The sequence below is a fragment of the Cebidichthys violaceus genome, unplaced genomic scaffold (assembly GCF_023349555.1).
Source record: "Cebidichthys violaceus isolate CVI_PGR_0920_01 unplaced genomic scaffold, fCebVio1.0.p SCAF_20, whole genome shotgun sequence".
In the NCBI taxonomy this organism is placed as follows: Eukaryota; Metazoa; Chordata; class Actinopteri; order Perciformes; family Stichaeidae; genus Cebidichthys; species Cebidichthys violaceus.
Window position 1 is genome coordinate 6,054,802 of NW_027176373.1, and position 25,570 is coordinate 6,080,371.

A 25,570-nucleotide genomic window follows, 5' to 3' on the forward strand; every position below is an offset into this window, starting at 1 on the left:
CATATTCCAAACAAAACAACTTTAAAAATCTAGAAGAAAATTATTTAAATGAATCATTTCTTTTTAGCTTTTTTTGATCTTACACATATGCAATGCTGAGTACCTTGTACTATGTGTAGTATTCGTTATAAATGTACGTTGGTACATTCAGGGTGATAAGAAGCTGTACCTGGAGGGACTTAGGACCCAGGGGAATGTAGGTGAAGCATGGAACGTGGAGGGAGTCTGTACCGGGGCAGTAACGTGCATGTGGAGTTATGCTAATAAAGAGTTAAGAGCAGTTTGTTCTCACGTGCTTATATGTTTATTTAAAAGCACGACAATATGTATTTTGATATTGTCACGTTTGATCCTGTAACGACACGTGTCACCCGGGGGGCGGCGGAAGGAAGAGACGCCACACAAGTACACACAAACAGCTGTTCACCGCTCGCTGCCCGGTTCATGTGTTAAAAATGTCCGCTTAATAATAATAAAAAAACTGCGTTAATACGCGATAAAATAATTGTCGGCGTTACTTAGTTAATGCGTTAATGCGATAATAACACGTTAACTTGTCCAGCACTATTTTAAATACTTCTCCATAACTTTCGCTACAGGCTAGCGTCTAGCTGAGTGTCTTCTTCTGCTTATTGGAGCTTGTTAAACAACTGACTGACGCATTACCGCCACCAAGTGGTGTGAAGCTATATCGTAACTGAGCGTCTCATGGATAACAGTAATATCTCTGGTGTCTTCAATTGATAACCGAAAAATTTGTGATATGATGGTAAATCTTCCAGTTGATTGTATTAGTTGTGTAGAATTGAGTTTGGAGTTTGTAAAAATGGCTTACATGATAGTGTTGCCCAGACTTTTTTTAATCTGGTATATACCATGCTCTGGATAAATGCATTTTTTTCGACGGTATATGCTACTTGTCTGAGCCCTCAAGCCCCCGAATTCGGGGCGTCGTACAGAACAGGTTTTAATAGGCTACCTATTGGGATGTACTGGTTGATATTATTATGCATACACTGTAAAAACTAACTAGCAATCGTTGATCTCATACATGTTTTCAAATTAACCTGACTCAGAAACAAAGCGTTGTCATATTCAACTAACAAAAACGTGCCTGGCCAGTAAACTCCTCCCTATCGTTGCCCTAATAAGTAATTTCAAAACGGGTTAACAAGCATTTCTGAGTGGAGCCTTATTTTTCATGATGAAAACCGCGTAACGACCGTTGCGCATGCGTGTTGCTGTCATGTACGGGGTATTTACGCGTCTAAGTCGAGGCTGAAAGCTATGCGGAGCGTGGTGGTCGGACATCTTGTGGACAGAAAGTCTAACTGCGTGGGACCGAAGTTAGACATTATCGAACTATTTGTCGACCTGAAGTTTCCCAAGTTAGGTAACTGTGTTTTTTTACTAGACAACCAATGTTATCAGTAATGTGCACTGACCTATTTCAACCTACAAAATAATTCAATGAGTTCAACTAGCTAGCTACCACATGTAGCTTTGTTAGCTACGTTATTAACTGTGTAGAATGCTGTGTCAGCCCCACTTAACCGGTATAACCGTGATGTGTACGGCTACATGCAGCATTTACTGCTTCGGCAATGCGCCAGCGCTATAGTGGACACTTGAATTGTATTTGTTTAACAAAGGCCAGTCTTTCCCGGCGCTGTGGAATCCTGTTTACCCGACTAAACATGGTCCAGTATGGCGGCTACGTTCACGTACAAGCCAGTTATAACATTTTACACAGACAGTCTCTTTACGTCGGTAATATATGTAACGTTATGTATGTTTTGTGTCTAACATGGGGACATGAGATGGGTAATATCATTCCGTTTGGGCGGCAGCGGAGGTAACGTTAGTAACATGTTGAATCAACGTCTGTTCAAAGGAGGGTTGTCACTGTTGGCGCATTTGAACTGATAAAGCTTTGTTGATTCTCGCGCTTGCCGCCGTAGCGCGAGCCTCCGCAGATCGCGTGTGAGCTTCGAGCAAGAACGGAGGCGTTTATACTGTATGTGCAGTGCTGTGCGTTATTCTCTGAAACACCAGAGTAGTACAAATATAATGAACTGTGAGGAATCAAAAAGACAACGAGTGTAGCTCATAGATACGCCCATAGACTGTAGGTGTAACCGGGGTAAAAAGCCATAAACCAACCTCCACTATAGAGGATGAATTGTAATTATCTGTAATCTCATATCTCTTATTCATGGACTACATTACCTTTTGTACAAGCTCTGTAAACACACAAGTTAAGAATCACAGGTTTAATATCCTAAACAATGTGATTTGGCTGTCAAAATATATACTCAAATTAAGATTTTTCTAAAGCATCTATAAAGGAATTGCCTTTCTCTTTATAATCCCCAAACATGTAAATAGAACAACTTGTGGCAGGTTTTTTCTATCAACACAATGTTCTTACATTTTTTTTTTGTCTCTTAAAATGATTTGATATGATATAAAATGTCATAGAACTGTTAGGTGTGTTTGTTTTTGTGTTCATTAAGACAATTATAAATCACTGTCACTCAATACTGCAGTGCCATCCTTTCTAGCAGGCATATGTTTTACTGTTAAGTTCTCAGTTGGCTATTTTGCACGTCCTCTTCCCCCTGTATGACAGATTCAACCTGGCCATTATCTATTCAGTCACATGGATGGGGTAGTTATGGCTTCAGTGGGATACATGTATGTCTCATATTGATGAGATAAAGCTGTATCATGGTAGTTATTATATATATATATATATATATATATATATATATATATATATATGCAAATTGCAAGGTCTGCAGCTTAAATGCTTTTTGAAAAACTGAATATGTCCTATATGTGTCTCTTTTGTTTCATGGTTCGACGAAATGAAGAAAAAAAAGAAGAACATCACATTGATCCGGCACAAGATGGAGCTGACCTTTTCCCTCAGACGGAGAGAGGTAGTAGAGGGGCAGCCTATGGTATCAGAAGTCCAGGAGAGATGGCCTGCACTTTTTTCCATTGAGGAGGTAAGGCTGACCTCATGTATTGTCTTATAATGCTTATTGTGGTGTGTGGGGTAATTATACTACATTGACTCTAACTGAATAAATACAGGATCTGCTGTTAGTGGTGGACAGATATAGTGGCAAACTCTACTATACACTGACCTATCACTCAACTACAGGCCCCTCAACACACTGCACCCCAGTACACCATCAATCCCCAAATTTGTAAAACAAACTGCTGTCGAACTGAAAACAATGAATGTCATTGTCGAATTTTTATTGAATTGTCGATCCTTAAGATTCATGTTCACAAATGCCAATACATTATGAAACTTTCTTGCTGGAACTAAATGATATATATTTGCAAACTATTTTCTGTATGCAAATATATGCTAGTTCAGTGTATAGACAGAAATGCAATGTAATGCTGTGGACAGGGCAGCAGCAAAACTTATTTTAGACATCTAAAGAAATCATTATTAGTGGTTATTAGTAGAATTGGGGGGCTGTTGTGACTTTGGTTCATCCAAATTAACTATGAAGTCACAGTAAACTAACTGATCAAGGCAGTGGTAGGCCAGCAGCTCCTGTGTCCCGTGAGATAAATGACTGTATTTGTCTAATAGCTTTGAGTAGAGCATTGATAAAGGCTTAATTTCCCCTACAGTAAGGTCTGTCTGACAGCAGGATAAAGAGCCGAAACTATTCTTAATATAGTGTACACTTAAACTGATTAACATTTTCTTTAGGTGTCTAAAATACATCCACAGCAGTACACTGACTAAGGAGAAGAACCTCATACAAGCACACTTCAAACAATCTGAAATATCTCTTTAAAATGGTGCATACTTTGAACAAGACTGCTATCCAGTAATTTTATGTACACATGGTATTTCATTGTTTTGTTATTCTGTTAAGATATCTGAAGAATTCCATCATCTCACCAGCAAAGACCTCCTGGGGACTTTAAGTGCATCCCTTGAAAAATATGTGCCTTTTGGTCAGAAGATGGAAGACCTCCTGGAAAAGCTTGATGAACAGGTGAGTGAAGCACCTGAGGTTTTTTTTTTTTTTTTCATTCTTAAGCATGATACTTGGGTCCGACCTGAGCTTTATCCTCCTCATTACTATAAATAATGTCATATTTTGTGTAACTTCACTAAGGCACGATACTAATTGTTGTGCTTTTGTGTTTTCCACTGAATACTCCTTAGACATCGGACATTGTGTCTCAGTGAAAGACAGCAGCACTGAGAGACCTGCCCATTTTTGTCCGGGACGACCCAACAAAGTTCTTCCTGGAGTGCTTGGTAAGTAAAATTGTGGTAATTCATCAAAAACATTTTATTCTACATGTCTCATTTAAAATCTCGCCACGAAAAATCCCTTTGCTTGAACCAGATCCTGTAAAAACCATTAAATTCTGCGTTCCTCAGCGCAACTTAGAAGCCATGATTGATTTCACTGAGACCAACAGTCATGTGACAAAAATACCGTGAAATTTCGACTGAATTGCAGGCTGCTGAACACAGTGCATTTGAGGAGAGGACAAGGTTGTAAAAATGTAAATAGTTCAATACAGAACGTGGAGCCTCCATTGTCCCAATTTTTCTTGACAAATGTTGGATATATAGATTCTATTGTTTTCTATATAAATTAATTATCATAAAAATCAGCTGGCGTTATTTTTCTTTTATAGCATTCTGACTTTGTTCTGTTGCACACAAGACATGTTTGAGTTCTCTCAACTTCTATCCATGATTGTGCAGAAAAAACGAGGCCACGGAGTAAAATGTGACGGGAGGAAAGAACGCCCCAAAACTACTATTATAACATTTAGAATATGCTCAGAACTATAACTCTTAAGCTAAATGCTAATAATTGTATGCATAATACTTTGTGGAAGGTTTTATTTTGATCCCAGTGATGTTTAAAGAATGAGTGAGTTTTCTATGACTCTTTCTTTCTGCCGAGGGCAACAGTCAACCCTGAACAGCTGGCCATTGTTGGCTGTTCTTTAGCAGAAATACTTCCTTTAAAAAAACTAGTCACAACAAGGTTGGTGGGCAGGCATGGACAATATGACGATTTCATGTCATGATGATTCTGGCCAAAATATTCACGATAATAACATAATCTTACTTTTTGTTAAGGAACAAATATTTTTATTCCATCACAGATAAGACACTTTTTTTTTTTAAGTGGATGTCCTTTTTGGTAAAAAACAATCAAACAATCTTAAATAAGGTAATCGTACATCATAAGACACCCCTGCATAAATAAGACAAATTAGTGAGTCTGTTATTTCTGATGCGATAATTTGTGTATTTCTTTTAAAATCAGGCTCTATTTTTCACTCCTCCACCATGATGCCAAGCTAGACAGCTTTTTCAGATCACTCATGAGGATATTCACCATCAACTTATTGTGAGTGTTTTATTCAGGATCCATGATAAAATCCTATACTGTACGGTGGGTGATAGCAACTGTGCTGAGTCACAATTTTAACATTTCTTTTTAAAATGTCCACAAGCCGAATGGCAAGAGTCAGTAGAATGATACTGAAGTTAAAATGAACAGAAATGTATTTTGTCTTTAAATTTCCCTCAGCACTCAATCATGCATGTGTTGCTTTTCCTCAGGACACTGACCATGAAGAAAGAGAACTCAGAGGTGTGTCTGTTGCCATCATTGAAGATGATGATGCTGCCATATCACCAAATGCGCTAGATGTAGCGGCTGTGTTGGAAGGGACCATCGTGCTTCATGACCTACCAGACCTCTCTACTGCCTCTGCGTACCTCTTTGGTCTACTGTATGCCATGAACGTTGATTATCCAAAGGAGATGAGGTAAACCTTCGAAGTGATTCAGACTATCTTTTTCGAGCTTGGCTCTTGATGCTTGCAGCGCATACGGTCTCTGAAAACAAAGCTTTTGCTCTAAATGTGATGGGGCTCCAGACCTAAAGCTTTGTTTTTGTTTCCTGTTTGAGTGCATAGCTGTTCGTTCTCATGTTTAACCAATTAAGTCACCTTTGCCTCAGATTCACAGAATTTGTAAAAATATCAGTTGCCAGTTCACAATAGGGACAAATCCAGTGTTTGAACTATTCATGTTCATTGTCGGTACTCAGGTATAAGTTATATAATACCTATTATATATATACATATGTATATGTGTGTGTGTGTGTGTGTGTGTGTGTGTGTGCATGTACATGTACATGTATATATTCAGGGACATATTCAAGTGTTTTGCATTGACTATTGTTAACATAGTTGCCGTGCTGAATCCAGTGTCAATCCATTGTTTACTGAAGGCCAGACTGACCTCATTGAGTACTTTTAACTCATGTTCAAAACCTTTTTACCAAGGAGAAATCAACAAGGTTTGAGCTAACTTTGACGTATGTGCCCTTTTATTATATGTATTAATGTATTTCTTGAGAATTCCTTTAATACAATTACAGCAACATGCATTTTCATTGAGTTAACTAGGAAGATTTCTATCTCACTGAAGCAAGAATTATATGTTTATTCAACTGGTACATCTGTGTTTGTTGAAGGCATAAATACATGGCATTGAAACAATGATTTTATTGTTAGCCTCACAGAAATTTCATAATTCTGTGGAATTTTGTGAACTAACTAGAATGCTTTATTTCTTTCTTTTGCATTCCTCTGTGATTATAAAGGAAAAAGAGAATAAGTGTTCATCTTATCATACTTGAGTTGATAATGCATCAGCCTGAGTTTGATAATTGATGAATTGTGTTTCCGAATCTTATTGAAATGATTGAATAACTGTGCCTCTTATTAAACGACGCCCAGTTTTGTTTAGTCTAAAGAATAAGATTATTCCAAAAGCCAACAACTTGTTCCCACAGATGACTTTTTGTTTTGTCTTCTCTGTCTCTTCCTCCTGACAGGGACCGGGAGTCACTGAGAAGGTGAAGGCTGCTGGTGTTAAATGCTCACCATGGGGCTTCCCTACCACACTGCTACTGCTCATATAACTGCTGTTAGTTCAGTGACTGTGTGAACCGCTCGCAGGCTTGTTTACCATGGCGTCTAGTCTCACATGGCCGGGTGTCATCTGGGCCCTGCTGTGCACTGTTGGCTTCTTCATGTCCTACTGGCTGCCGGGGACACCGATGGACAAGCCGGTGTCCTTTGGCATGTTCCACCGCTGCTCCTACCCGGTGAGGGACGAGGAGAGGCAGGCCACGGTGATGATGGAGCAGTGCGGCCGCTACGCCTCCTTCCTCGGCATCCCCAGCCTGGAGTGGAGGATCTGCACGGTGGTGACGGGCGTGGGCTGCGGCCTCCTCCTGCTGGTGGCCCTCACTGCTCTCATGGGCTGCTGCATCTCTGACCTCATCTCACGTACAATCGGCCGCGTCGCCGGCGGCATTCAGTTTGTTGGAGGTGAGTTTATGTTTCTGTGTTTGTGTTCCCTCCCCTAGTGGGTGATTCTCATCTGACTGCTGGTGTGCAGAGCCACGGCTCTGGTTGAAATTATGAGGCGATCGATCAGTTCTCTGGGCAATATGGCCGACATCTTAACTATAAAATGTCAACTGTCCAATAGTTTGCCCATCAACTTTGACTGTATTTGAGCACCAAGCATCAATGATGCAAACAGAGTGTCCCTGCATACAGAGTCCTGCGCTCCACCCGTCAAGTGCAGCTTGATCCACAATGGAACCAGGTCTTTGTGTGGCCACTTGTCTCTGGTTGATGGGTTAGCCTGAGTTTTCCTGCAGACTGGGCGGTGGAATAGCAGAGTTAGCTTAGCGTCTGTCTTGGCTCTCCTCCCTCTCGACTCTACTCTCAGTGGCAGCAGGTCTGGCTGGGTGGTCGGCCGTCAGCAGTTATCATTTCAACGTCTGCTAAGCCTAACTCCACGAATGAATCCAATCCCCACGCTTCCTTCTCCGATGTTGAGTGTATTCTGTCATTAGTGCTCCATTAATAAAGACAACATGACAAAAATGTAGCTCCGTGATTTAAGGGGGTGAAAGTAGTGAATGTGATAAGCCATGATTGTCACAGTAAATGGACTGTACTTGTATAGCGCTTTTCTAGTCTTTCCGACCACTTAACACTACATGTCATCATTCACACCCATTCATACTTTCATACATATTCATAGCCAAAAGTGCGTTAACATGCTACTGATGCACATGGCAGGGCGCCCCTGACTGCGATCTAGCTGCATCGCTACAATAGTTACCACAATAGTTACCACAGCTGAATGTAAAACATCAGACCTGGAGAAAGAATAACTCTTTTCGCCTTTCTTCCTGCTCTTTTAGCGAGGCCAAATGTAAGCATTAAAGCAGAGATGGTACAACGAGGAGGAAGTGAATTCAGGGTGGTCTCGTGCATTTCATCTGGAGTGAGACCTGACGCTGACATCGCCTTGGCTTTGAACGGCGATGAAGAGCTACAGAGAGAGGACAACACAGGCTCGGACATGCAGACGAGCTCAGTCGTCCTCCTGCAACAGTGTATGAGGGCCGTAATGTCACTCGTGTGTTCGACCGCCCCAGATTTACACACCAAGTGTCACGAGTCACAACACTGCCGTCTGTTTGTGAGTATGAGCAATGTTTCACCTTTGAAAATAACTGCTGATGCTCATGAGGTAGACGTTATAGGAGAACAGAGATGTGCTTTATTGTTCTGCAGATCTGTCTGGAGTTTATTTGGACGCAACGGGGTGGAAAGACGGTGACGAGTTCACAAAGGTGTATTTGACCTGCAGAGAGAAGCATCCAAGCCTGGAGGCACCAGAAAAAAAGAGCAATACACATTCTTGTGCACAGTACGTTATTTCTTTCTTTGTGATATTTCTCTCTGTGACTCACAAACTCACACAGCTGCTCATCGCCTTCCTGTCCCCTTGTTGTCTTTTTCAGAAGCCCCTCTGCTGAGTGTGTCTCTGGTGAGACGGCAGGACTCTCCTCTCTGGCTGGCAGTGAGTGACTGCAGAGGGAAGGGTGTCGGGGCTGACCTCTCCTGAGTTCTTCCCGAAAAATGCCAAAGGCCAAACATCCCTGCACTCAGAGCATGAGGGCCGTATTAAAGCCAGGCTGACTTACCAGTTTCCTCTGGTCCTTCATGAGGGGCAGGACCTGACCTGTGTGTATCGTTTTGATCATGGAGCCACAGAGAAAAAGACCATTTACGTCCCCAGATACCGTGAATTTAGAAACGATGCTCTTACGGGCGCCTGCACACTTCAGTTGCTCCAAAAGTAGTGATTCACACAAATGCATTCAGCTGACTGCTAAACTGACTTGTCTGCAGATGTCTCCTCTGTGAGAGTCCTCTGCAAAGCCACTACGGCGGTGAAACCATCACACACAGACTGGCTCTCCAGGAAAATCTTCTCAACCAGAGAGTGCTGCTCCGAGTCGATGGCAACGTGCCAGAGTACGACCTCATCTGTACAAGGTGATGTGTCCTCCTCTATCTACCAGCTGATGAGGATGCAGCTGTACGCACAGTGTACGGCACTAAATGACATGTTCGCCCAATTTATAGGAGCTATTACACCCAGAGTTAACAATTATCAGCCCGGAGATGTAGCATCATGGACATCGCCCAGCATAACTTTGACATTAAAGTATGAGTTTAGAGAGATTCTATAATCCCATGAACTGTACTGTAGTTTGTTTGTTTGTTTTTTTGGATCAACTCCACATATTCTACTGCAAATACTCACTAGAAGACCAAATGTGTTTAAATCTGCAAACTAATGTGCAAAGAGGAAATTACCGAGCCTTTTAGAAAACAAATTAAACTTCATATTTTGGGTGCAATTTTGAACATTTCTGCCTAAAGTGTAGGAAGAGATGAGGTGTAAACAGAGTAGGAAGTCAGAAACATGTGAGAGATGGACGAACACATCGTTGGTTCAAATCTTCAGACTGAGCTGTTTAAATTATGTACGTCTAACTTTAATTTTTTGTCAACAATAAACCAGTTTACTGAACATATTCTCTCCCTGAGGTTTCCTGCCCAAAGCAGCACAACCTCTAACTAAACATGAAAGATGCAGCTTCCAGCCGCTTATTCCCTCTTTGAGAAAACTACCTTTAAAAGGGAACAAAATTAATCCTGATGTCATGACAATAAATATTATTGCATATTTGTCAATGTTTGTTTAAGATTTTACAGCTGGAAACAAAAGTGTAAAATGAAGGTGTTTACATGTGAGACTAACCGTCTGCTTCATCAGGGTTCTCATGATTGGATTTTGAGCCATTTTATTTCATCTACACTTTGTTTCTATTAAAAAAAAACAAGAGAAACTAGATGAACAAGGAAGTGTTTCTCTGTCCCTGATGTCCCTCGTTTGTTGTCTCCTCGATCACCATCTTGAATCCCAGACGAAGTTCCGCACGTTCTGGAACCTGCTCGCCTCTTCTGCTATTTTCAGGACACCCCTACAACAAATGTGCAAATCAGTTATCCAGACATGTCCTATACATGCACCAAAGAAACCTGCCGTGCCTGTTCTAAATCAGTGACATATTTTACCCCTTCTTTAACACACAAAATCTGCCAGGTTGGTTCCCATGAGAGAGAGGCAGAACACGGCGATGTCCACAGAGCCGTCACCAAGCGGGACCTGCAGAGACGATGCATTTTTATTAAATTCTGTTTACTGTTTTGGCGGTGTAGAGGGACGGCCTTGTTAATGTTTTGAGAAAAAGCTGAACTAGAGGCGTGTCTGTAACCATGCATTTTATACATTGATTATAACGTCTCACTTTTGTCTGATGTAAGAGATGATGGCGTCCACTGGATTGGCGGGCCGTCTCTGAACCTGCGCCGTGTGTCCTCTGTGGTAGATCCAGAAGGCCTGTGGGTCCTGCTTGAACATACGCTTCGCCTCGCCGCTGAACGCGCCGTACGAAACCTCATTGATGTATCGGAAACGGGCCGACTCCAGCCGCCGCTCCATGCGGGACATCAGGGAGGCGGAGCGGTCCTCTTTCGCCTCTTCTTCTGGGACCGCGGGCTCATCTGTCGTCTCCGCGGGACTCTCCTGCTGGACCGGTTCCTGTCTGCGGAGCAACTTCCGGAGCTTCTCTCTTTTCAGAATCTGTTCTTTGCTCAGCTCAGGTTTCAGTCTTTTCATGGGCCGCTGACCTGCGATCTCCACTTCAGGTACGTCTGCTTTCTGTTTTCATCCATCGGCAGAAGATGCAGTCGCATCTTTTTCAACTTTGCCACCGACTCGCTGCTTTTCCTCTCCGAGCGTCTGTTGTCCCGGATAAGTCTGTGTCCTCTTCTGGCTTTTTCATTTACTTACTTTGCTTTTCCTTTTTCTTGGCTGGTGTCTGACCGTTGTTGTTGCTACATGAATCTATTTTGACTTCTTCCGTTTCTAAATTGATGAAATGTAAGCCTTTAACTAGTTAATTACTCACCAAATTTGTTGTCTTTCTTCCTCTGTTTTGTTGCAAGTGTCTCCTCATTAACCGTCTGATCCAAGTCTCCATCGTCTCGCTGCACTCCTGTTGTCTCCGCTTGCTTTCGCTTCTTCCTCCTCTTCTTCTTTTTCTTGCCAGGTGATGGGACCACGTCTGCCTCACTGTCGCTGTCCTGCTGATGGTCGTCCTTTTTCCACTCTGGTACTGACCCGAGTGTCTGCAGGGTCCGCAGCCGGCTCTTCTTTCCAGCCAGCTTGGGCTGATCTGGGGATAAATTCAGATAATGTAATAAGTCACGCCTGCGTGCGCTTCTTCTTCTTTTTTTTTTTTTTTTTTTTTTTTTCCAATTATTTATCTATTTCTTAAAATCCGATTCAACGTCAGCAACATTTAGTGCATAACGGTCATAATATAGTAATATATATGTATGTATATATATTATATACATATATAACGGCTGTTCCACAAACACATTGATGTTCTGCTTGTTTGCTTCATGTTGTGATAAACTGCTGCTGCTTCCTCTCTTACTTGTGAGGGTTTTATTGTGAAAACAGATTCATAAAAACATGCAGACCTTATAACATGTCCTGTGATGTGAAGGGATCACTTTGATTCTACTTATCGACACCTTCATCTGTCAGCTTCTGGTCAAATAAATATCTTTAAAAACACAAATGTATAGTTTCATTCTTTATAAAAAGGTTCAGTAGTTGCTTAAAAAAAGCTGGTGGATTTAGTTTTTATCAAACACACTTTATGTTTCATACTGATGAGTTTCATGCAGATCCAAACGTTAAAGTGCTTCAACATTGTTTATGACATCCTGTAGCTGCCGACTCATGTAGCCACAGGTGTCCTCAGTTTTAGCCAATTCATAAGCAAACAAACCAAAACACTCAAAAAAAACACACACACACACACACACACACACACACACACACACACACACACACACACACACACACACACACACACACACAGAAATGATATGTGTCCATAGAGATGGATTGTTTGGCTTCAAATGAAGAGACATTTCTTCACAGCCATCCAGCCACCAGAGAGCAGTTAGCAAAGAGCATTTAGCAGAAAGCATTTAACAGAGTGAACAGAAAGCATTGAACAGAGAGGAGTAAACCGAGGATTAAACAGAGAGGAATAAACAGAGGATTGAACAGAGGATTAAACAGAGGAATAAACAGAGGATTAAACAGAGGAATAAACAGGATTCAATTGAGGATTGAACAGAGAGGATTAAACAGAGAAGATTTACTGTCTTTTTAAAGACACAACAACAGTCTTTTTAAAGACTGAAGATAAACCAACAGTCTTTTTAAAGACTGAAGATAAACCATCAGTCTTTTCAAAGACACGTCTGTTGGTGCAATGGATAAAGTCATGGATATCCGAAACAACGTCGAGCGCAGGATAACTAGCAAGGACACCTGCATTCTGATACCGATTCCCACCGAAACCACCGTGGTTTCCTCACCACCGCAGGCCGCTAGACCTCTGAGGACTAACCTCTATAAGATGGACCCCGAGCTCGTTGATGCAAACAAGGAGATCTACCGTCTGAGGCAGCAGATCGGAGACCTGGAAGCAGCGAACCAGAAGTCTGACCCTGCGAAGTGGGATTTCTGTCGGCGTTTTCATGACGGTGTGCTTAAAGCTACCCGTCTACACCGGAGTCTGACGGTCGCTGACGGCAGGATCGTCACACTCAAGCAGCAGCTTAACGAGTCCGAAGATCTACTCGTTACTGTGCAAGAGAACCTCGCTCAGAACCTTAAGGCCTGGAAGATGAACTATGACATCCAGAGCAATAAGGTCCTGGACCGAAGGGATGAGACCTGGAGAGCCATCGTGGCCGAGTTGGAATCGGCCAACCAAGAACTCACTGAAAAACTGAGCACGGAGATGGCTAAGAGTCACCTGTTGGCCGAGATACACCGGAGCCAGGAGACTGACATCCAGGAGCTGATAGAGGTCAATAAAGACCTGATAGACCTCTGTCAACCAGCAAAGGAGGAGAAGAAGAAGAGATGGTTCTTCTCCAGAAGGTTGGGAAATCCAAGGAAAGTGGTGGAGGAGAAGGAAAAGAAGAAAGCTACAGGGTGCTTCAGCTTTCTGTCACGAAAAAGACGTGACAGAAATGTTGATTAGCAACATCTTCCTCTCCGCTTCACCTCTCCCTCCACCCCCACCTCCCTTCTCCATCTCCCCTACCGTCATCCAACCTCTGCTCCATCTCTCCTGTCTCTCTATTGCCGCTACCGCTGCCGTCGACTCCGGGCTCGGAGCGACCGGCTGCCGTCGCCGCAGGACTGCCAGCCGCAAGACAGCCGCCGCGGCCCCCGCTGCCGTCGACTCCAGGCTTGGAGCGACCGGCTGCTGCCGCCGTAGGACTGCCAGACACAAGCCAGACCATTGCCGCCACCGCTGCCGTCGACTCCGGGCTCGGAGCGACCGGCTGCCGTCGCCGCAGGACTGCCAGCCGCAAGACAGCCGCCGCGGCCCCCGCTGCCGTCGACTCCAGGCTTGGAGCGACCGGCTGCTGCCGCCGTAGGACTGCCAGACCATTGCCGCCACCGCTGCCGTCGACTCCGGGCTCGGAGCGACCGGCTGCCGTCGCCACAGGACTGCCAGCCGCAAGACAGCCGCCGCGGCCCCCGCTGCCGTCGACTCCAGACTAGGAGCGACCGGCTGCTGCCGCCGTAGGACTGCCAGACACAAGCCAGACCATTGCTGCCACCGCTGCCGTCGACTCCGGGCTCGGAGCGACCGGCTGCCGTCGCCGCAGGACTGCCAGCCGCAAGACAGCCGCCGCGGTCCCCGCTGCCGTCGACTCCAGGCTTGGAGCGACCGGCTGCCGCCGCCGTAGGACTGCCAGACCATTGCCGCCACCGCTGCCGTCGACTCCGGGCTCGGAGCGACCGGCTGCCGTCGCCACAGGACTGCCAGCCGCAAGACAGCCGCCGCGGCCGCCGCTTCCGTCGACTCCAGGCTTGGAGCGACCGGCTGCTGCCGCCGTAGGACTGCCAGACACAAGCCAGACCATTGCCGCCACCGCTGCCGTCGACTCCGGGCTCGGAGCGACCGGCTGCCGTCGCCGCAGGACTGCCAACCGCAAGACAGCCGCCGCGGCCGTCGCTTCCGTCGACTCCAGGCTTGGAGCGACCGGCTGCCGCCGCCGTAGGACTGCCAGACACAAGCCAGACCATTGCCGCCACCGCTGCCGTCGACTCCGGGCTCGGAGCGACCGGCTGCCGTTGCTGCAGGACTGCCAACCGCAAGACAGCCGCCGCGGCCGCCGCTGCCGTCGACTCCAGGCTTGGAGCGACCGGCTGCCGCCGCCGTAGGACTGCCAGACACAAGCCAGACCATCGCCGCCGCCGCTGTCCACTCCGGGCTCGGAGCTACCGGCCAGACCATCGCCACCATCGCGGCCGCAGGACTGCCAGATGCAAGCCGTCCTTCTGAGCACCTGTGTCCAGAGCCCTTCTGCCCTCCGGTGTCGATCCACGTGACACCACCAGCATCCGGACAGTCCGCCGAACCTGCTCCAGACACAGGTGCTTAGGCGTACCACACTCGACAGCGGAGGGCAGGCAGATCGACGGCGTGATGTCCCGTGGATCGACACCGGAGAGCAGGCAGATCGACGGCGTGATGTCCCGTGGAAAGACACCGGAGGGCAGAAGGGCAGAAGGGCTCCAGACACCGGTGATCCGGCGGACGGCCGGACTACCGAACCTGCTCCGAACACAGGTGCTCAGGCGGACCAGACTCGGACTCTCGGAGTCGGGTCTCCGGGGAACAGGATACTGGCGGGAGCTGGAGGTCGCTGCCTGCCCTCCGGTGTCGATCCACGGGACACCACGCCGCCAATCTGCCTGCCCTCCGGTGTCGAGCTGCAGCGACCTTCAGTTTCCGCCGCCGGGCCAGCATCCTGTTTCCCGGAGCCCCAACTCCGAGAGTCCGATCCGCCTGAGCACCTTTGTCGGGAGCAAGTTCGGCAGTCCGGCCGTCCTTCTGAGCACCTGTGTCCGAAGCCTTTCTGCCCTCCGGTGTCGATCCATGGGACAGATCGACGGCGTGATGTCCCGTGAATCGACACCGGAGGGCAGGCAGATCGACGGCGTGATGTCCCGTGAATCGACACCGGAGGGAAGGCAGATCGACGGCGTGATGTCCCGTGAATCGACACCGGAGGGAAGGCAGATCGACGGCGTGATGTCCCGTGAATCGACACCGGAGGGAAGGCAGATCGACGGCGTGATGTCCCGTGAATCGACACCGGAGGGAAGGCAGATCGACGGCGTGATGTCCCGTGAATCGACACCGGAGGGAGGACAAGCAGATCGACATATCTCCGACTCCGAGAGTCCGAGTCCGCTCCGCCTGAGCACCTCAGTCCTTTCAATCAACAAAATCAAATAAAAAATCAAATCAATGTTCTATGTTTCTAGCTCTCTAATTAATTATATATCGTATTAATACAGTTGTATGACATGATGGTGACTATCAAGAAGAAGTACTGGAATCGGTTTACGTTTAAGTGATTTTAACAAAACTGCAGCTAAAATGACCAAAGTTTCATAAAAGACGTTCCAAATGGTATTAGAGTTTAAAAACAAAGATTTCATTCTACAGTAAAAACATGTGACCTTCATCACTGACGGGTTTATGGATATGTTTAATATTAGCATTATTTACCGGTATTATAATTGAATTAACAGAGAGAAAAAATCTGCGTTAATGCGCAATAAAATAATTGTAGGTGTTACTTCATTAATGCGTTAATGCGATAATAACACGTTAACTTGTCCAGCACTATTTTAAATACTTCTCCATAACTTTCGCTACAGGCTAGCGGCTAGCTGAGTGTCTTCTTCTGCTTATTGGAGCTTGTTAAACAACTGACTGACGCATTACCGCCACCAAGTGGCGGGAAGCTATATTGTAACTGAGCATGTATGACATGATGGTATTATAATTGAATTAACAGAGAGTTGTAAACTACTTCAACATGTTGTCTTTGTGATTGTGATTCACTGGTTCATGTGTTGAATACATGAAGCAAAGAAGATAATTAATTTAAAAATAATCAACATTGCTTTATTATTCATGTTAAGCTTTTAACAGCGACCGCAGCAATGTTTAAATAACTCACTATTGTTGACTACTGTTTCCATGGCAACAACAAATGTAACTCTGAGAACATTCGTACAGGGAGTATATTATTATTATTATTATTATTATTATTATTATATATTAAGATATATTTGGAGTTGAGAGCTACTATTATTGAACTCTTAAATTATTTAAACTTAAGGTGTGTTGGGTGGAGTGGTAGTGGGACGAGCAGCTTCAAAATAACTTCTAACACTAACTTATAACAACACAGCTGCTTCCCTTATTAATAACTATGTATGAAACAAATCAATATACACTGACAGACTTATTAGTTGTTCCCTAAATCCCTTAGACTACTGTTGAGAAGGGGTGCAGTCTTTAACAGTGAACTGTTCTATGAACAGCTCTATGACACTCGGTCACCCTCTACAAACAAGCCTGTGCACCCAGGAAACACTCACAGGTGATTTAAATGACTTTTAAAATCTCTGGATCGGCCTCTTCTCAGGCTTGTGTCTGTGTGCACAAACCGGTAGTTTGATTAACAGCTCTAGTGCATCTGTTAAGGTATAGGACGAATTACACTTTGATCATTCTTATTAGTACATGGAGGCACATTATTTTACACCGTAGCTCTGCCCATTTTTAACCTGAGCAGAGGTCTAATCAGAACAACTGTGTGAAAAGCAAGAGAACATAAAACACATGACATGATTTTAAAGGAATCAGAGTATTTATAAAATCAAATTACTTTGATATATCGACATATAATCTGCTCTTTTTTGGACAAAATGTGCCTGGTTGTTTCTGAGGGCACTTTCATCATGCTATGAAAAGCTGGTAAAAAAACAAACACAACAATTGTTACCGTTTGTTGACCTCTACTGGTGATTATGTAGAATTGCAGCAATTGCAATAAGGGTAAAATGTATTTTTATATTACAGTCATTTAGCAGACGCTTTTATCCAAAGCGACTTACAATTCAGTATCTATCTATATACCGTAGGCTTAGCTACGGGAGCAATTTTTTGGGGGGTTAAGTGTCTTGCTCAAGGACACATTGACATATTTCTGTCCCTAATGTCCCCTGTAATTTGAACTTTACCAAAAATGTGCAATTTAACTTGATGTACCTCATGTCAAACATGACCTTTTGAGTTCATTATCCACAAGCCTAAGTTTTATTTGTACGGCAAGTCCTTTTTAAAAAAGATTCATAGTGTAGCAGCAAGTGAGTGCAGGTGCACTATAAACATGTATCCCTTAATGTGAAAGGTTTGTGACTTCCCTGTTTAATTGAATTGACAAGTATGGCCGATTTTTGTATCTAGGCCTCTGTAATTACCCTAATGTATTTAAAATAATTGAAGAATTTTTTTTTATATTATCAATGGTGTCTTGACTGAGGACTTGAATTTCAAACAAATATGGGCAACAGGAGGACAACATTCTCCAACAGGCATGTTGGCTCTTCATACATCAGCTTTTACTTTGTTACACAAACAATCATAACGTCATCAAAGCCTTTACCTGAGAAGAAAAAAAAATTGGATCACACCGCGTACATACTTCAAAATGTATTTGAAGCATACACGCGGTGTGATCCAATTTTTTACCCATGCAAAGTTACCTACAAGAAGTAAAACTACCATGTAATAATACTCTCAAAAGTCCCACATTTACAAGTGTACAAAAAGTACATGATTATTTATTATTGTGTACTTTTTTATGTTTATTCTTTGGCCACATTGTTTATGAAACTTTAAGGCCAATGAAGCCACATTGAATTGATTAAATTCAAGATACAGCGATAAAAAACATTTACATTTTGGCGCTAGTCACTATGAGGCTATTTCCATACACTGTTGGGTGGTTAAGGTTAAATCTAAAACAATGCATCATGTTTTATAAACTGTTCACGTGCTGTTTTATAGTAAAAATAAATATTTATATGTGATCAGTATGTGTGAATCTGAAATATAGCTGTCAAGTAAATGCAGTGGAGTAAAAGGCATAGAAAATATTCAAGTAAAATATAAGTAGGCTACCTCATACAGTGCTTGGTAAAATATACTTATTTGCTTTCCATGACTAGATATAACATAACATTATATCACATAATATAAAGCATTATAAATATTTTGTTTCAAATATATTGTTAGTTATTAGCTTAAATACCAAATAAACAGTTGTTGCTCGGTTAAATATGATGTTGAGCCAGGATATGTTGTAAACGTATCCACTGAAATTCAAACAATAAGTGAAAAACATGGAAACAGTAATACAATCTAACAATAACTAGATAAAAGCAAAGAGCTTCAATAATGCCACCATATCACATTATTTCATCCAATTTCATGCTGCAACAAACTTAAGAGTTTCTTTTTCTTGTTGAATCTTTACCTAATTTACCTTTGACCACCGAATGAGATGGTCAAAGAGGATCCAGTTCAAGCAGTACAAAACAATTATCATGTTCTGTAAATAATAAACTAGAATCAGAGCTTCGCAGTTGTACGCCTCCGTCCACCAGTCATGTTGCATTTAAAATCTAATCAGGTCACCCTTTAGTCCAACATTGGTGCCAGATTTGAAGAAACTCCCTCCAGGTGTTGCTGAGGTATGACTCACTACATAAGTATGGACAATCACCCCATAAACATAGCGGCTGGGACCACAGCTGTTGCATGCATGGAGGTATAAAGAGACACAACTTTTGGGTTGTTGAAGCTTACAGGTTTTATTGTGTGATTTTTTCTCTCACATTTAGGTACATCTCCCTTTCTCTTGAATACATAGAAATGGCAGAGAGGGGAAAAGTGTTTTGCTTCACTTTAGGCTGTTTGTTTGAAAGTCATAACACTAATAACCTGCTGGATATGGCTTTATAACATCAGGTAACGAGTAATTACATCTTCCCCCATTACATCATCAAATGATTTCTGTGTATAGTATTAATGCATGAATCATCCACGGGCCGGTTAAAGTGGCAACCTCTGCCGCAAGGAAGAATATGAGGAAAAAGAACATTGCACTCAAATACTACCTAAGCTACTATATAAAAAGTCCCCTTTCCAAGAAAATAATCTTTACATTTTGGCATAATCAAATGACATTTTATAAAAAAAGGACTAACAAATGTTAGTAACATTATTGCATACGTATAAAGTACAGGAAAATGCATCTCTCCTTTGTCAATTTAGTATTAGTTCTGAAATACAATTTTGGTCATTTTTTTCTTACAAATATAAATTGTATAAACTGGAAAAAAAGGTTTCTAAGCAGAGCGAGAATACAAACTATCACATTAGTATCTTGTAAATGTAACTTAGACATTTGGTTGTAGCAGCTATGACAGGTACATACACAGTACAGAAATCCCTTTGGTAGCTACAGTGAGGATACTTTACCCACAACCAGCTAACCTGAGACATGCAAACACACAAGAATCACTTGAATGTTGCCAACTACACACAACATAGATATAAAAGACAAGCTGCCATGTAACAGTCTCCCAGTATCATACTGACAACACTACAAGTACAATGTAACTGATACCTCAACAAAGATAAATGTGAACCATGGCTACAAAAAGGTCCCGTGTTTTACATACAGACATGCGTGTAGCTTAGTTGGGTTTACGGATAGTGTTCACAGCCGTGTGGGTCCAACTCCCCAGTGTGTTTGAGAGGTTCGAGGCTCGACGTGTGAGGTTTGAGCGACTCAGTTTACCGCTGGGGTCCAATTTTCTCATCACGGCTCCTCCAGAACGGTCCATTGTTCTGGTCCTGCAGAGAGAGAGAGAGAGAGAGAGAGAGAGAGAGAGAGAGAGAATAGTGCAGCAGGAGAAGATTATTAAACGGTCCACAGGCCTCATTGATTCAATTCTCTCCTCTCTACAAGTGTACCCTAATAAAATACAGCTTTTAAAAGGTGTTTGATCTCTTTTTTTGCTAGGGTTGTTACTGTTAAAGCAATTGTTGACCCATCAGGAGACAATGTTTGTCAATGGTAAATATAGTAACACGATTTCTTAAGACCTAAGTCTATTTGTGACGTTGAATTTAGATTAAATACATTCAGACACCCTTGTAAGTAGGAGAAAGCATGTCAGCTGATAAGGTGGCAGAACGAGTGAATAAAGCAAAGGGTAGTGAAGGAGTAAGGAAGTGAGTGTGATAGAGAAGAGCATCCTTTTCTTGGACAATGCCAGTTAATCATTAGTCACAAAATAGGCTTTTCATTGCAACGGGTCAGAGACTTTCACATTTTCATACATAGAGCAACTCATGCTTTTCATATCACACAATTAGTTACACTCAGAGCACAGGTTTACACAACTCAGCTGTTTTTCAGAGGCATAATAATTTGATGTTTGGATTTACCTTCTTCCCTACTCCACAATTTGGGAATAGTTGAACTGCCTGTTGTAGGAGGAAAACAAACTTGGGTTTAAATTTCCAAAGGACGAGACTACATGTAATGCAAACTGATGACAGACAACGGTCCATGTCTCATTCTTCTTGGATTGGTCAAGACCACGATTCCACATTTTGAACGTAAACACAGGAAGTGACGTAAATCTGTACTCTGCACTCTCTCTTCCCCCAATTTTGTCATGTCGTCTAGCTCCAATTCCCACACCCATACCCCCCCCCCCCGCTGCTGTCGCCCCCTCACTCCCCTCCTCATTCGAATACCAGGAACACAGTTGCAGTTTCAAATCTAGCCTGGAAGAATGTGTGTGGGGGGAAGGGAAGGGGGATTCTTTGGGTGGGAGGGTGATCACGCATCTCTGTGGTCTCCTTTATGCAGAATATGTATGCATAACAGAAAATGGACGACGGCTTCCTCGAATACACACAACACTCTCATTCACCTACAACACACACACACGCTTTCATTCACACACAGAAATTGGATTTCACCCACCGCCAAGCCACTACTATAAAACACTCAAAATGCAAGCAATACTAATGAAAAACAGAGAAATTATGATTCCCCGCACGCTCAGTGGTAAAAACGTTAAATAAGGCTTTACCCGTTGTCTCTGCCAATTATGTTGTCAAAGGCCTTGGACAGATGTTTGAGTCTCCTGATCCCACTGGACACCGAATCCAAATCGCTGTCAAACTTTCTGTTACAGAAGAAAATCACCACATGAATGAAAGTAGCAAATGGAATCTGGAAAACATGGTCTGAATGAATATCAGGAGACTTACCCCCTCTGGTTCTGTGTGTTGGGGGAGGCGAAGGGACTTTGTAAGGCGGCCATGCGGACCAGCTGCCTCCTGCCACCTCCCTTCTTCACCCCTCGTACGCCAGCCTCAGGAGTCCTTCTTCCTCTGGAGCCAGGGGTGCGTCCAGGTGTGGCCACTGATCTGGGGGTGCGTCTGGGTGTTGCAGCTCGGCCAGGCGTGCGTCTCGGGGTGCGAGAAATCGACGCACCGGGTTCTTCCGCATCACACGTCCGACCCGGGGTCGCCACCAAACACTCCTCACGGGAAAACTCTCTTGTCCTCTGCAGCCTCTGATTAAGGGAGAACACAGGATGATGAGGAGGTAACAAATTAGTACACAATTTGCTTGATTAGCATACATATATCAATCCATACTGGCCTATCTACCTGATATACTTCAGTGATGGAGTTCCGAGCACTGCGTGTAAGTTTGCGGACTGCGTTGGGCTTCGGCTGCTCCTTCTGGGTTTCCCAAGTTGGGTTTTCTGGGAGGGAGTTGGTCTGGACGGAGCGCAGTGGGAGCCGCTTGCGCAAAGACATCCTCAGAGAGTTGAGAGAAGTTGAAGAGCGAAGCTTGCGGAAACGGTCAGGGGCTTCCGGGGGACTCTCCGCATCGTCAGACTCGTCCAGGACCGTGTGCGCCCGCCACACCCCCACCACAGCTTTACCCACTCCGTCCATTATTGAAGACGCCATGTTGACTGAGCTTACCTGCAAAAGGGGAGCGGAGGTTAAAAAAAGAACAGCAGTGTGTGTATATTATACAATAGTAAAACAACCGCTTCAAGTGCTTTACACGGGTGTGAGGAAATTGACAATGTGCTAGACAATGACTCCAGATCTATAATAATAATGTATCTAGAAAAATGACTCTGGTTTCAGCTTCTCAAATGTCAGAACTTGATTCTTTTCTCCATTTAGATGCGATCATGTTATTTATTGTATGCACATTGAATGAATAGAGTTTAGCACCGTATTTGAACGCATCACACTCATGTTATGATTTTATGAATTAATAGATTAGTCGAGGATAACAATAATGGCTAGAAATAAGATAACAATAACTACAATACAGGACGTAATTTAAATAATATAGGTTAATTAAAATAAATAAAGTAATAAGTCACATTAGGTATTATAGAAGTACATTTTGAGAGTTTTTCAGATATTAAGACAGAGTAAACACATTTTAAGCTAATAACATAAGTGTAACTGCACAATTATCTTAAAATGTAAAAAAAAAATGCTGATCATGCAGAAAGGACAGGAAGTGGCCCGCAGTTAGTCGTTTGAGTGAAAGTTTCGTGGCTATTGTGTGATAAGGATTTGTAGCTTTGCAGACTTTATTTTCTTGCGTCAACGATCCGGTTTTCTTCCAATACACAGCCGGAGAAGCACAAAATAACAGCGAATAAGCACTTCTTCGTCAAGTGGAAACGACAATGAAGTTACAAAATGCACAGTCGTAACAATGACACGTCTTCAAGTGATTATCGTTCACAAATAAAAAAAAAAACGGGGCTGTGTTCGCAAAGGCACCGTTAGCTTATCTGGAGTAAAAGCGTCGGCTACCGTTAACACATCAGTTTAGCTTAGCTAACTATCTATGTCTATGTTAAATAACTTAGGTTAAATACCAACTATCGAACCGTCTACTTCACCGCTAGCATACCTAAAAGTACCAGTTGTGAGGATCGTCTGCTTCAGCTGCCTGCTGCTGTTGTTTCTTTCTTCCACTGTTTGAATTTGGCGGTGGACCGCAGACCGCACGCGGACACGCACGTTACCACGCCCTTCACGCGAAGCCCCCCCCTATGACGTAAGACGTTAATACGAGGGGGTGTTACGTCGTGTGGGCTGGTTATCAGTCTATTTGGTTCCGTAGGGCATTATATTGTGTATCCCTGCCAATTTTATTCTTTGAAGAAGACAACTAAATGTCTTTATAAGAGCCAGGGTATATAAAACAGACAAAACATCAGACAAAACATCTCTCTACAGTAAAAACACAATTCACATACAGTATATATATATATATATATTGCCTGACAGTTTAGAATCAAAACTACAAACCTTGAGTACCCTGCTAGAAAGTGAGTACTCATGCAAACTGGATGCCTAAGTTGTCCTTATTTAGTAAAGAATGTCAGACAGGGCACCCATATTATTGCAATCCATCTCAAAACAGGAGACATAAGGCACAACATCTCGAGGCTCAACAGACCGTCGCTCAGAGGTCCTGGCGGCCGATCGACCCGGTCACGGCTGTTTTCTGTCCTGGCCCCACAGTGGTGGAATGAATTTCCCACTGACGTCAGGACAGCGGAGTCGCTGCCCATCTTTCGGCACAGGCTGAAAACCCACCTCTTCAGGAAGTACTTCCCTGAGCCTTCCACTTAGCACTTATTGTTTTCATACTAGCTTGTTGCACTTATTGTATTCGTATTACTTATAGCACTAACTGTTTTTCTTGTTTCTGCACTGTACTTTGGCTCTGAGTTATGCTCTGCTTCATGCTCTTAGATGCTTGTTTGGAAAAGGAAACGTACTTATGACTTCTGGTGACTAGTAGTTCTTTTGATTACCAATGTTGAATGCACTTATTGTAAGTCGCTTTGGATAAAAGCGTCTGCTAAATGACTGTAATGTAATGTAATGTAATCTGCAAAAACAAGCATCAAAATCCAAAATGTTTTCTTTCTTTTGAGCATTTCCTTAGAGATATAGCGTGTGCATACTCTCCACATTATTTGCCCATTCACAGCGGTTACCTAAAAAATGGGGTGGAAAAAAATAAATAAAATAGACAGAAAACATATTTTTACTAAAAGTAAATAATCTATAATGTTAAAGGACCAGTCTGATTCCATTTTGTGTTTTTGTTATTGTCAATACTGTCAACAAATCCCATGAAAGACCAAAACCAACAATGCGTTAGTCCATCTTTCCATTTTTAAGTCGTTAAAAACAGCTCACAGATACATAGCTTCATCTTTAAAAGGGCTAAGTAATTTCCTAAAACAGATGGCCACTGTAGCTTTTTATCAAACGTTACTCAAACAGGAGGAAATAAATTGTTTATGGACTATTTTCAGCAGTGGATCAATCCACAATTATTGCTCTACACAGTGTTCCAGCTCATACTCAAAGACATTTAAATTGCTCTCTCATCAGCTCAAGTTGTTCATTCATAGAATTACGTTTTACTGTAACTGGTGACTCAGAGCCTTCGTCACTTGGAAACTCCCATCCTTCTAGCCGTAGTTCTTCATGGGAGGAAGTTGGACTTCTGTGAAGGGGAGTGATGCAAGGATTAATTACAGGCTTTTTGCTTGGCACAATAAAGGAGAGGGCAGAGAAAGACTCTTGTGTCATCCGGACTGGACTTCAGCTGCTCCTTAGACACCTCTTCATTTATTCTTCTGTCCATCAGCATCTCCTCAGTCTGTGATGTTTCTGGTCCATGGCTGTATTATTATGGTCGGTCATCTTCGATGCTTTCTGCTTTAAAAACTGGTTGGTAAAGATTTCATGTACTGCTCCTTAGTGTAACACTGAACTAATGACGCAAATAAAGATGACAGAAGTTTTTTTTTTTGTCTCACATCTTCTTTCTTTGAAGGCCACGTCTCATATCAATAAATAGCCACAAAGAAAACTGGCATATGTCAGTTCAAGACTGAGATGGTGAGACATTTAAAGCAACCCTTACATACTATTCGGGTCAAATTTAACCGGTTTTGACATTT

General features: G+C 43.1%; 3 protein-coding genes across 13 annotated transcripts; 1 reads left to right on the top strand and 2 right to left on the bottom strand.

The window, feature by feature from the left end:
• Positions 1–1,308: 1,308 nt before the first annotated feature.
• On the top strand, positions 1,309–11,636 carry LOC137876371 (LHFPL tetraspan subfamily member 6 protein-like). 8 transcript variants are annotated; one of them, XM_068715880.1, is made up of 11 exons: positions 1,309–1,393; positions 2,877–3,014; positions 3,912–4,034; positions 4,208–4,303; positions 5,337–5,420; positions 5,636–5,844; positions 6,921–7,419; positions 8,310–8,590; positions 8,686–8,821; positions 8,916–9,453; positions 10,857–10,934. In XM_068715880.1, exons 7-9 carry the CDS (start codon positions 7,056–7,058, stop codon positions 8,752–8,754), a joined length of 714 nt encoding a protein of 237 aa, XP_068571981.1. In that variant the 5' UTR covers positions 1,309–1,393; positions 2,877–3,014; positions 3,912–4,034; positions 4,208–4,303; positions 5,337–5,420; positions 5,636–5,844; positions 6,921–7,055; the 3' UTR covers positions 8,755–8,821; positions 8,916–9,453; positions 10,857–10,934. The 8 variants fall into 8 exon arrangements, with proteins under 8 accessions (XP_068571981.1, XP_068571982.1, XP_068571978.1 ...); XM_068715881.1 differs by lacking the exons at positions 5,337–5,420; positions 10,857–10,934 and adding an exon at positions 11,580–11,636; XM_068715877.1 differs by lacking the exon at positions 5,337–5,420.
• On the bottom strand, positions 10,252–11,146 carry LOC137876373 (ribosomal RNA-processing protein 8-like). Its single transcript, XM_068715886.1, has 3 exons — positions 10,776–11,146; positions 10,543–10,633; positions 10,252–10,448 (listed from the first exon to the last, which is right to left on the bottom strand). The coding sequence occupies exons 1-3, from the start codon at positions 11,144–11,146 to the stop codon at positions 10,314–10,316; spliced, it is 597 nt and encodes a 198-aa protein (XP_068571987.1). The 3' UTR covers positions 10,252–10,313.
• Positions 11,637–19,295: 7,659 nt separating the features above from the next.
• Positions 19,296–24,070, bottom strand: LOC137876707 (protein PIMREG-like). 4 transcript variants are annotated; one of them, XM_068716497.1, is made up of 6 exons: positions 23,494–23,570; positions 22,209–22,532; positions 21,804–22,111; positions 21,623–21,718; positions 20,967–21,005; positions 20,281–20,369 (listed from the first exon to the last, which is right to left on the bottom strand). In XM_068716497.1, the coding sequence occupies exons 2-5, from the start codon at positions 22,515–22,517 to the stop codon at positions 20,975–20,977; spliced, it is 744 nt and encodes a 247-aa protein (XP_068572598.1). In that variant the 5' UTR covers positions 22,518–22,532; positions 23,494–23,570; the 3' UTR covers positions 20,281–20,369; positions 20,967–20,974. The 4 variants fall into 4 exon arrangements, with proteins under 4 accessions (XP_068572597.1, XP_068572596.1, XP_068572594.1 ...); XM_068716496.1 differs by lacking the exons at positions 20,967–21,005; positions 23,494–23,570 and adding an exon at positions 24,046–24,070 and having other exon boundaries at positions 19,296–20,369; XM_068716495.1 differs by lacking the exons at positions 20,967–21,005; positions 23,494–23,570 and adding an exon at positions 23,895–24,014 and having other exon boundaries at positions 19,296–20,369.
• Positions 24,071–25,570: the final 1,500 nt, after the last annotated feature.

Bases quoted from the DNA above. Each gene is read 5' to 3' on its own strand.
- LOC137876373 (XM_068715886.1), bottom strand. From the start codon at position 11,146: ATGAAAAGACTGAAACCTGAGCTGAGCAAAGAACAGATTCTGAAAAGA. The intron at 10,634-10,775 runs GTGAGACGTTAT...TCGTCTCTGCAG, and splicing joins ATCTCTTACATCAGACAAAA to GTCCCGCTTGGTGACGGCTC. The intron at 10,449-10,542 runs GTAAAATATGTC...CATTTGTTGTAG, and splicing joins TTTTGTGTGTTAAAGAAGGG to GGGTGTCCTGAAAATAGCAG.
- LOC137876371 (XM_068715881.1), top strand. From the start codon at position 7,056: ATGGCGTCTAGTCTCACATGGCCGGGTGTCATCTGGGCCCTGCTGTGC. The intron at 7,420-8,309 runs GTGAGTTTATGT...CTGCTCTTTTAG, and splicing joins CGGCATTCAGTTTGTTGGAG to CGAGGCCAAATGTAAGCATT. The intron at 8,591-8,685 runs GTGAGTATGAGC...ATTGTTCTGCAG, and splicing joins CACAACACTGCCGTCTGTTT to ATCTGTCTGGAGTTTATTTG.
- LOC137876707 (XM_068716496.1), bottom strand. From the start codon at position 22,517: ATGGCGTCTTCAATAATGGACGGAGTGGGTAAAGCTGTGGTGGGGGTG. The intron at 22,112-22,208 runs GTAGATAGGCCA...TCCCTTAATCAG, and splicing joins CCATCACTGAAGTATATCAG to AGGCTGCAGAGGACAAGAGA. The intron at 20,370-21,622 runs GTAAAGCCTTAT...CTCTCTCTGCAG, and splicing joins ATAATTGGCAGAGACAACGG to GACCAGAACAATGGACCGTT.